Source organism: Leptodactylus fuscus, chromosome 1 (genome assembly GCF_031893055.1).
Source record: "Leptodactylus fuscus isolate aLepFus1 chromosome 1, aLepFus1.hap2, whole genome shotgun sequence".
Classification (NCBI taxonomy): domain Eukaryota; kingdom Metazoa; phylum Chordata; class Amphibia; order Anura; family Leptodactylidae; genus Leptodactylus; species Leptodactylus fuscus.
Genome location: NC_134265.1, coordinates 190,340,127 through 190,352,296, shown reverse-complemented (window position 1 = coordinate 190,352,296; position 12,170 = coordinate 190,340,127). Strand labels below are relative to the sequence as shown.

Sequence of the window (12,170 nt, the reverse complement as noted above, 5' to 3'; positions counted from 1 at the left end):
CTATAATGGAGTCTATGTGCTTTCCTCATGCTGCCCGCACGAATCATGCGGACATGAAAGTAGATCATGATCTACTTTTCTGTCCACATGTTCCGTGCGGACACCGTGTGGCAAGCACATGGACGCCATTATAGTCTATGCGGATCCATGTGCTTTCACTGCACACCGCTTGCCAATGCATTTGGTAATCCGTTCGAGGGGGTTCCCATGCGGACTCCCCTGAATGCATTATCAAGACAGATGTGAACGAGGCCTGATAGGGAAATAATCTGTTGCCAGACACCTTTGGCAATGGCTAATCTCACATGAGTAAAGGATTGGGCACGTAAAAACCCAACATGGCTTCTTTTTTATTACATATATTTCCAGGTGTTATAGGGTTATACAGGAATTTCACTTATCCTGGATGAAGCTGGGGAAGATAAAAGATTAAAAAAAAACATACTCACCTCTGTCCAGCGCTTCGGTGTCCACAGCTGCATTCGTTTTCAGTGCACGCCGCACTGAAGTCACTGGACATGACAGCAGCCACAGGAAAGGAACCGTTGATGTCACTTACATACATTACCGGTTCCTTCCCACTGTCAGATGATGTGCTGGACTTCCAGCAGCAGCTTCACAGATAGTGGCAGCAGACATTGAAGCATCGGGGACAGGCGAGTATGATTTTTTTTTTTTTTTTGTTATGTTCTACCTTCCCTGCCCTCCTCCGAGATTTCTGAAATTCCTGCACAACACCTTTAATAGAAAGGATCGGGTGTGTTAGATTTCTACATTCCCTATTGTTTGGTCTCGCAGAAGACTTAAGAAAAGGCACACACTTTGTCAAGTTTAGCTTGCATGTCTATATGGGGTGGGAGGAAATGGGCAAAAATGCTATTCTTATGATAACTATTTAAAGTGTACGGCTAGCTTTTGTCAGAACACCCCCATACAGAATAAAAGTCAGCAGGTACTGTTGATGTTAATCTAATGTATTTGGGTACCTTAAAATACCAACGCACATTGATAGCTATGGTTGCAGTCATATGGCATGATTATTTATTTTGCTTGCCCGACCCTTTATTGGCCATAAGTTATCCTATTTGCTAGTTTGATGTTTTATCTAGCAGCCAGTGTAAGGCTGCTCCCTCCTATGCTAGCACATTTCATCAGGACTTCCGTCACCTTTGACATCATGAATAGTGTTAGGTCGATTGGTTGTCCATTCACTCCATCATACAATGGATGTGCCACAGAGGGATATGAAATGAAGCATAGTACAGATGTAAACAATGGATTTAGACAACATACACATATATGGGGCACAATATACAGGTAGAAAGTAAACTATAAACACACTACAGGCAATGCTACCACAATAAATGTATAAAAGGTATATCAATTATTTAATCAACATTAAAATACATAGAAAACACATAATAGTAATAAATAGAGAGAAAGAAACATCCAAATGAACATACATTTAGGGCTGGATGTATAAAATACATGTGTTCAGATACAATGTTTTTTATAAAGAATATTAACTGCTGGCAGTATGTCTATGAACATTCATGAAATATGACCATGTGATTAATTGTGTATAGTATAAATACATAGCATAAAGTACAATGACTAGACTTGCAGCTATACACATGTAGGTATCTAAGCAGAGTATTCATAAATCATAAACAACTGCTATTGCTCATAAACAATTTTTAGTTTGAAAAAACATGGACCTCTCAATGTAATCCAGACATATTGTCTCAGTGCCCTTACCATGTAAAGACGCGCCCCAACGCGCGTTTCGCCGATTCTGGCTTCATCAGGGGGAGTGTAACACACACTGCCCCTGATGAAGCCAGAATCGACGAAATGCGCCAATGATATACCTTTTATACATTTATTGCGGTAGCATTGCCTTTTTGTGGCATGTAGTGTGTTTAATGTAAACAATGGATGTGTTTTCAATATTTTAGACTTGTTTCCAGTTTAGTCTGAGGCCTCACGTTGCAGATCTGCAGCTTTTTTTTTCTTTTCTTTTTTTCATATTTTACTGCATTTTTTTTAAAGCCAAAGCCAGGAGTGGATTGTGAAGAAGGTAGAAGTAAAAGAACTTCCTATACATTTCCCATTCCCTTTGTAACCATTCTTGGCTTTGGCTCAAAAAAATGCAGCAAAATCTGAAAAAAAAAAAAAAAAAGCTGTGTTTTCGTAATGTGGGGCTTCATTCTTAAATATGTTCCTGATGTCTAAATCTGAATTTATTTCTTTCTTAAAGTGGCAAAAGTAAAAAGCCTCATACTTCAAAGTTGTCGCCTTCTCCAGCATCAATGTTATCACCACAATACACATCTATTTCCAAAGTGAGGCATAAAATAAATCCGCGCAAAGAGAAAGAGATGACACCCAACCTGCTCATATCCGATAATGTAGATATAATGGACAAGGATAACAGGAAGTACAAAAAGAAGAAGCCAAAGAAGGAAAAACATCGCCATTTTAGTGATCTCTGGGTTCGCATTCAAGACAGGTAAATATAATCTTTCCATTTTATATTCACAAACCGATATTGATAGGGAGTATAAGATGCATGTATTTGGATTGCTGCTGTATGGAGCAGCACAAATATACCGCACCATGTAACTAATAGCGCTATATAAATAACAATAGTGCCTATTTCTATGCTGTGATATTATAGCATGTGTTTTTTGCCATCTTTTAATAGTGAAGTACACATCTACTCCTTTTTTTTTTTTTTTTTTTTTTTTTTTTAATGTAGATTGTGAGCCCCATATAGGGATCACAATGTACTTTTTTTTTTTCCTATTGGTATGTCTTTGTAGAATGGGAGGAAATCCACACAAACACGGGGAGAACATACAAACTCCTTCCAGATGTTGTTCCTGGTGGGATTTGAACTTAGGACCCCAGTGCTGCAGGGCTGCAGTGCTAAACACTGAGCCACCGTGTTGCCCTACTAAGGCCTATTTCTATACTGTGATATTATAGTATACACTATGTGATCAAAAGTATCCGGACACCTGGCTAAAAATGACTTACAAGTTCGTGGCGCCCTCCATCGGTAATGCTGGAATTCAATATGGTGTTGGCCCACCCTTAGCCTTGATGACAGCTTCCACTCTTGCAGGAATACGTTCAGTCAGGTGCTGGAAAGTTTCTTGGGGAATGGCAGCCCATTCTTCACGGAGTGCTGCACTGAGGAGAGGTATCGATGTAGGTCGGTGAGGCCTGGCACGAAGTCAGCGTGCCAAAACATCCCAAAGGTGTTCTATAGGGTTCAAGTCAGGACTCTGTGCAGGCCAGTCCATTACAGAGATGTTATTGTCGTGTAATCATTCCACCACAGGCCGTGCAGTATGAACAGGTGCTCGATCGTGTTGAAAGATGCAATCGCCAGCCCCGAATTGCTCTTCAACAGTGGGAAGCAAGAAGGTGTTTAAAACATCAGTGTAGGCCTGTGCTGTGATAGTGCCATGCAAAACAACAAGGGGTGCAAGCCCCCTCCATGAAAAACACGACCACACCATAACACCACCGCCTCCGAATTTTACTGTTGGCACTACACACGCTGGCAGATGACGTTCACATTCGCCATACCCACACCCTGCCATCGGATCGCCACATTGTGTACCGTGATTCGTCACTCCATACAACATTTTTCCACTGTTCAATCGTCCAATGTTTACGCTCCTTACACCAAGCGAGACGTCATTTGGCATTGACCTGCGTGATGTGTGGCACCCAATTACCTGACCACGTTCGAAGTCCATGAGTCCCACGGATGCCCCATTCTGCTCTCTCACGATGTCTAATGTCTTCTGAGGTCGCTGATATGGAGTACCTGGCAGAAGGTGGCAACACATTGCACCTAATATGAAAAACGTATGTTTTTGGGGGTGTCTGAATACTTTTGATCACATAGTGTATATTCATTGCCATCTTCTAATAGTAAAGCACACATCTACTGACATCTGAGGCCTATTTCTATACTGTGATATTATAATACACATTATAGTATCTTTTCCTATCTTGTGAATATGTCAGTTTGTAATGATTTCATTTTACATAGGCAGTGGCAGATTTTTCCGCACACTATTTGCTTATTATTATAACCTTTTTGTCATTTCTTTAATGGTAATTCTTTTAGTGCGGTTTAGCCTTCATTGGGATTTTATAGGATTATAGTACAATTGTCCTCTCCCACCAATCGGTATACATTTTATAGAGTATGGATTGGCTATTTCTCTGAGGATTTTATAATTAAAAAGAAAAGATTACATTTTATTGGTAGACCTTCTGTGACTTGTATTTTGTGTTTGTCTCCCATAATTGATATGTTAACCACCTGAAAGCTTATAGGACCTAAATGTGAATTCTATATATTTGTACTGTCTTATAAGAAAAAACATGCATTTCTACACCTGATTAAGGGAATATTTCTGCAACTATGGTCACTTTAATAAAATGCAGTATTTTGTACAGAGGGTTTTTTTTTTTTCTTCAAGACAGTATAGTCTCATTCCTGATGAAACACCTACAGGTTGATGTTTATCAGATTACTGGAATGGGTCGTATTGAATTTCTGAGGTTAGACATAGCCTTAAGCAATGGAATAATGATAATGGCAATTTACTGTACAGAGCGGGTTATTTATTAATCTAGAGTCTGGCCAACATGATTGACTATTATTAGCTTAATATATAACTTTTTAATGGTCTGTATGAGCTTTCCATGTTATTACAAACTTCCATGTATATAGAGCTTGAAGTTATTACTTTTACTGGCAATCTTGTTGTATATTCAACTTTATATGATCGATCACAATGTTATTGTTTGCTTTTAAGCATCTTTGTTTGCAGGGATTATATAGGTTAGAATTATGAATGGCCAAAAGTACTGAGCATTGGTCTTCCATTTGATGTTGAGTTTCCATCACATATTTATGATCAAGGCTTAGGGTTCAGATGGATTTTCTATATATTTGCATTTTATTTCCTAGTTTAAGCACATACCTTCACAATAGATGAATGTTGTCCAAACCCAATGAGTTTCAAGCTTTAGAATGCTAGCTTTCTAAAGCATATAGTCAGCTTTAGTCTAGTAGCCATCTTCTATAACTGCTTCTGTCTTCACAGGTAACTCCTGCTCTGCTTTGTCTTTTCCAAGACACCTATTTCAATTGCCTAGAATCGCAACAGTTGATAATACGGTTGTCAAGTTAATTTGCCAATCATCTAAGTGTATTGGGATGTCCTGATTACCGACAACAAGTGTGGGCGTGAAACGTCTCGACATTTGGGATCTTTTGTTGTAAATATGGAAGCAGCTTATTTACCTTTTCTATGGTCTTGCATGCTAAACTGAGCATATACAGTACATATAGAGCTCTCAATCAAACAAGTAGTGGCTGACAGCTATCAAGGTTACACGGCCACCTTGAGGTCTGTTAGAAATCTAGACTTTGGAGGAAGTAATGCCATTGTGTCTAATGAGTGACACTCAGTCATCATGCACCATCTGTTACCTATGTCTAATATTTATTTTTCAGTAAACTGGAGGTTGAAACGTGGTTGTTTTGGGCAGTTTCTTTGTATATTTTTTCATTAAAAGCCTGTAAAATATAATAACATTGATATCTAGAGTAAATGTAATTATAGAATACTCAAAACCTTTAGGCATGGTGTGATGCATGGAATCTTTTCATTTTCCAGCAGTGGGCCAAGATCATAGACGTCACCAATGCCATTTTTTCACATGTATTCATGACATATCAGAAGATCTTTTTGACAAGATTCCTCCTTTAATAAATATGACTCAAGTTTCCTTTGTGACTAATCACTTGAGCAGGAGGCTATCAGAGCGGTGAACAGATCTTTGTGGAAGCCATCCTCCCAGATTGCTAATGTCATGGCATGTTCATGTGAGAATTATATTGACTTCAATGGACAAACACAAAGAACAAACAAAATATCTTTAGCTTTGGGGTGTGAAATGCCTCATCCACTAACAGGTTAAATCTCTTACCAAGTGTGTGCTGGCTGTGTGTGTGTTTGTGAATATGATAAGCCAGATACCAATTGTAGCGGCCCTATTCAACAGCACAAATACTCATAAACCATGAATATTGAATCTTACAGTAGTACATACACCTCAATTCTCTTACAAGAAAGGTCTAAGCAATGATCATGGCGGTTCCGAGGGTGAAATAAGTGACCAGAAAGTGGACCTCAAGGCTTGTATTTTCAATACCAGTTGAATGAAAGTGGAAAAAAATTTCTTAATCTTATAGTTCAACTTATATGGTGATTAAAGCTCTAAAGTTGTAATCAGATTTCTTGTTAGTTGTTTCCCAATATTATATTTAAATAAATGGAAATACTGTAACATCTCTAACATGGAGACCATTTACTGATCTTGCTATCCAGTATGATATTCCCCATCTGGACTATTATAGATATCTCAGTAGCAAAGGCCTGACATTCATCTTCAGTTCTCCCTTGACTAATACACACTTTACTGTAATTCCTCTTGGACTAAAGTAAAAGGGATAGCTTCTAGAACAAGCTCTTACAACTATGTACGCTTAAAACTATATAGTATTCCAAATGGAAATATCTGTTTTTACCCACAGGGGAAACCCATGAAAAAAATTCTTAAAAAATGGAAAACAGTAATACACTTACATTAAATTTATGCTTTTCTAAAATAATTTGACTCAACCCAAATAACATCTGGAAACCAATACTTCAGAATTTGCATTCTTGTATAAGATCTGGTGGTAATTTTCATTAATGCAATAATATCTCTAACTATATCTAAGGGTATGTTCACACGGCAGAATTTCCATTCCAAGTGGCTAGCCACAACAGGATTCCAGTGTCGCGAGATTCTGCTCCGGATTAGGCCCAAATGAATGGAAGTCTCATGCTGCGGACGCAGCAGCTGAGTCAGCCGTGGAATCCGCGGGAGGAAGGGGCACGTCGCTTCTTTTTTCCGCTACTAGCTAGCGGAAAAAAGAAGTGAGCAGCTTCCATTGAAGTCAATGGGAGCCCTTTTTGGCAGCGGATTTTGAGGCAGATTCCGCGTCAAAATCCACTGTCAAAAAACTCTGTGTGAACGAGCCCTAACTCCCACCACACATTAGAACAATATTTGGCCATTTATTATTGGCAGCTAGTTTTGCAATAATAAAGATCTGGAGAACAGCTACCTTGTCCATGCCTGAAGAAGTATGAAGAAACATGTTTTTTTTAATAAATACTATGGGAAAAAAAACACAAACTGTTACTAACTGCAAATAAGTTTTTCACTGCAGTGGTTCAACTGGTGCTAAGGAATTGCTATGCATGTATTTACTGTATATGTAATAATAGTATATTACCTTGTGTGTTCCTCATCTAACAACCTCTTGAACATTTCTTAAACATCCTTGGAAAATTGTAGTGAATACCCACCAGATACATACATTTTATTGTTGTATACTCACAGTGTACAGCATTATTTAATGTTTTCTTTTAAATAAAGAATTTTATTAGCTTTTAGATTGCATGGAAATAAAGATTTTCAATGTGACCAGAATAATTGTTCAAATATTTCACATAAAAATAGATCTAAGCAAGAGGAAGTACAAAAGGGACCAGTACAATGCAGAGAGAAGAAGGGCAGAACTAAGATGCAGTTATGGGGCTTGTTACTGTCCCTACTGTCTATCTCTTACATCTTTGTTTCTTTTCTTTTTTTTTTTTGCCTTACTGATTTTGGGTGTACTGTGAAGTCAGGGGTGTAATTTGAGGGGGTGCAGAAGGTGTAGTCGCATCAGGGCCCAGGAGCCTTAGGAGGCCCATAAACACTGACATCAGTATTGAGATTGCAGCTTCCATTTGGCCCATAAGCCAAGGAGACCCACAGATTACTCTAACCACACTAAGGTTGATTAAACTCCTCCGCACTCGTAACCATCACTATCAGGAATTTGCTGTAGGGGTGAGGTAGGGGGCCCCGGACAAAGGATTGCACTAGGGTCCACAAGACCTTTGTTACACCGCTGTGTGAAGGTATAAAGCACTATCTTTTCTTTGAGAAACGTGTCCTCCCCAAATAGGGGTATGTTACTGTAATATCAACACTATTTAGGAAGATAAATAGGTATCTGGGTCAGTTTCATTGACGACATACTGGTGTTGTGGGACGGATCCAGGGGAGAGTTTATTGAGTTTACCCAGTCACTTAATCAGAATGACATTGGCCTATATCTTACACACGAAATCGATGAGAAACGTATGACGTTTCTGGACTTGACCATCAGAAAGGAGGACACGGGGCACTTAACAACTATAGTGCATCGCAAATCTACATCAACAAATTTGTTGCTGGCATGGGACAGCTGGCACCCGCCCCCTTTAAGGGCGGGCATTCCTAAGGGCCAGTATATGCGGGTACGCCGTAATTGCACAAGAATGTCTGATTTTCAATCAATGGCCGGAGATTTGCGTTCTAGATTTAGACGACGTGGGTATCCTGATGGGGTCCTAAAAAGGGCATACCATCATGCGTTGTCTAGTGATAGGACACAGATGTTGAATCCTAGAGTGAGGCAAAATGGTGATGACAAAACTCGTATCATTGCCACTTATGATCAAGCCTCTGATGAGATGAAGAATATCCTCACAGATGCCTGGGATATTTTGAAAACCGATCCCATTATGTGCCCACTGATTGGTGAGAAACCAGCGATCACATATAGACGTGGCCCCAATTTGCGGGACCAATTGGTCCATAGCCATTTTCAGGTATCCACAACTGACGGTACATGGCTTAGGGATGGAGCAAGTAAGACTGTGGGATGCTACCCATGTGGTAGCTGCAAAGCGTGTAATTTTGTCAAGAGAGGCCAGTTCTTCACCAGCACTAATACTGGCAAACAGTTCAAGATTCATCAATTTATAAACTGCAAAACGGCAGGAATTGTGTATGTCATCACTTGTTCCTGCGGTGTACAGTACATCGGGAAAACAATCAGAGAATTCCGTAGAAGAGTGAGGGAACATGTCAATGACATTGCTAAACGTGAAGAAACATCAGTAGCACGACATGTTTGGGAATATCATGAGGGGGATGCCACCCAATTGAAATTTCAGGGCATTGAAATCGTCACTAAACCTGTTAGGGGTGGCGATTATAACCGTAAAGTCCTCCAGCGGGAGTCCAGATGGACATTCCTTATGGACACGGTACAACCTAAAGGGCTCAATGAATTTATATCTTTTGCCCCTTTTCTATGATAGGGTAATCTATTGGTATTTCCCTCCATGTGTATGTTTATATTTGTAGGCCAAGCATAAATTGTAGGCCTAGTGATAAATTCTACGGATTTGGGAGATGTATGTATATATATATATATATATATATATATATATATATCAATAATTTTGAGATAAAATGCTCGGATAATAATCTTTAAAAATTGTTTTTTTGTCCTGGCTGAGTCCAGTTTTGTAGATCGGGATTCGGTGAAGTACCATCATGTACTACCGAGGTGATCCAGGTTGTATTTTGGATCACTTTTGTAGGCTGCATATCTGGGGAATAATTAATCCAGTGTTGTTAAAATAAAATAAATTACTTACCTTACTTCCTTAGTTGGGCTGTGTTGTTTGTTTATTCTTGTCTTTTCTAATATACCTGTATACGAATGTGTACCGCGACTAGTAACCAGTAGTCGTCAGGGACGCCTTGTGTGTATCCACTGACGGGTAGCTCAGACACGCCCTAATGGGCGGGGTTGTGTCACGTGACCTGGCGGCCCGAGACTGGTCTGCCGGAGGAGTGACGCATGGTTAGGGGAGGAGTAAAGGTGGCTTTTTAAACTCAGTCCACCAGTATTGCAGATGCGGCTACACATTACAGCCGGCTAGCATGCATATCACATCGTCGTACTAGCTGGGAGTCGGACCATCACCGCTCCTAAGCATTTACCCGTTTTGTCTCTGATGAGCTAGGAGAAATATACTAGCAGAAACGCGTCAGACTATATAGGGATCTAAATTCATGTGCGACCTATGTCTTGGTGTGAATGATTTTAGGTGATTGTTAGCTCTAGTGTCGGGGGACAAAAAGGAGCCCTCAAGTTTAGTGATCAGGTGGCGTTGCTCCACTGGTCTTAGCAAGTGTATGGTTGTTAACCCTTTTTGGGTGCATGTCAGAAGTGAAGTGAAGTATAACTATCTAGACTGCACCTATTGGTATACCTTCACTAGCTATTTAAGCAATCACCTAGTACACTCTACCCTTGAAACTTTTAAACCTTATTTATTTATTGTTTATGAGGTTTGCATTAACTTTTTAAAAAATAATTAATAAAAGTTACATTTTATTGTACCTTCATACAGTGCTTGTGGGTATGTTACTGTAACCATTATTATATCAAAATGTTCAATAAAAACTATTGTTAAAAAATGAAAAAAATCCTGAAGATAATTTCCAGGATGCTGCTATTTGTAAAAAAATAGTGACTAACTGTACATAAAGTAAGGTCATAGTGACAAATCCTATCACCATATTGGCTGAAACTGTGTTGGTGGGTGGGCTGTAGACATGTGGAAGCTGGATTCAAGAAGTTGCTCTTTTAAGTAATTGAATCTATGTTTTATTCTATTGCAGTGCCACTGGCCCTCCTCCACAAACCCAAATTAATAATGGATATATCACAGTGGAACCCCAGCCAAGAAGACATGGAAATGACCATTTTATGCAAGCAGCTAACAGCAGCTTTTCAGTCCGATTAGATTTTACTATTATCCTATTACTGTTTATTTGCCATTTACAGCAACTGTTGATACAATGAGGATCTGAAAAGATAAACCGCCAACACACGTGAATGGTCATTTATGTAAATGGACAAGAATGTGTTTGCCAGCACTGCAAAAAAAGTCTATTGGCATACAAGTGTTTAGCGACTATTGCCCTAAGTGCTTTACCTTGTAATAGGCCGTTAATATAATTTACAGATTAATAATGAACAGATAACATACTTTTTATTGGAAAAGTTATATTTTTTCTTCTTTTGAGGAAGGATGGTTTCATGTTAATCCCATAATGCACTTGGGAAATGTATATTTTACTATGACATAGATGTATTTAGATTTATAATGGAAGACAAATGATTTTTTTTTTTTATCTAAAAATGTATTTTGTTAGTATTGTATGTCTGTTAAAGAATCACAAAGAGAACAAATATATAATTACTCTACTACTTTTGGAAAGATATCCATATAGCAACTGTCTTGGCTAATTTTTTTTGTAAATATTCAGCATTTCACTGCACGTTGCAGCTATAATATTGTGACAATTATGTCAACAAAAAAATATCTTTTTTTCAGAGCAATAAGAACCAATTGTCTTTTTTATGCCAGTTTATGCTGTGAATTAAGACCCAAAAGTCTGCACATATCCCCAAAATGTCACAAATCGCTTAGAAAATTTTGCTTACTGCAGGGTGCTTTGCAAAAATGGACATTGCCCACATACTTCAGACAAATTTATTAAACATGAAGCCAGAAAATACCGCTACGTTTGATACAAATTCCTAAATTTCATTTTCTGACAGCCCAAAAGGCAACATGAGGCATGTGTGTTTTAATACATTTGGCGCAATTTATGTATGTTTTAGATAAAAACACCTCTTAATAAATCTGCAGCAAAGACTATTGGCTAAGGCCCAACTTGTGGAAATGCATCGGTTTTTTAGTTGCATTTTGCTGTGTTTTTTTAATGCCAAAGCCAAGAATGACTACAAAAGTAATGGGAAATATATAGGAAGTACCGTACTTACCTTCTACTAAAAAAATGTAGCAAAATCAGCAACAAAAAAAGCTGTGTTTCCGCAACATGGGGCCTCAGGCTAAAATGATATTTATTAATTCTGTTTTACATGTAGACCGTTTAGACCAGACTATTTGGACCAAATTTGTCACAGTGGATCATTCTGGATATAAACTTCATGCAGCATTTTCTTATGCAAAATAGCTGAAAGGGGCGTTAGAGTGTGTCTTCTTCTGCTGGGGATACATACGCTGCTCTACATAATCGCCCCCATAGCTTGAGTGACATCTATCACTTTGTCACACTTTGTCTGCAGATAGACCCATTTATCATCTAGAGCAGAGACT

The 12,170-nt window shown here is 38.7% G+C and overlaps 1 protein-coding gene across 1 annotated transcript in view; it reads left to right on the top strand.

The window, feature by feature from the left end:
* The window catches only part of TRABD2A (TraB domain containing 2A), a 78,171-nt gene extending 67,210 nt beyond the window's left edge, over positions 1–10,961 (top strand). Inside the window, exons 6-7 of the mRNA XM_075280449.1 lie at positions 2,261–2,512; positions 10,663–10,961. Coding sequence (XP_075136550.1) covers positions 2,261–2,512; positions 10,663–10,846 — 436 coding nt within the window. The 3' untranslated portion in view covers positions 10,847–10,961. The remainder of the gene's footprint in view (positions 1–2,260; positions 2,513–10,662) is intronic.
* The last annotated feature ends 1,209 nt before the right edge of the window (positions 10,962–12,170 follow it).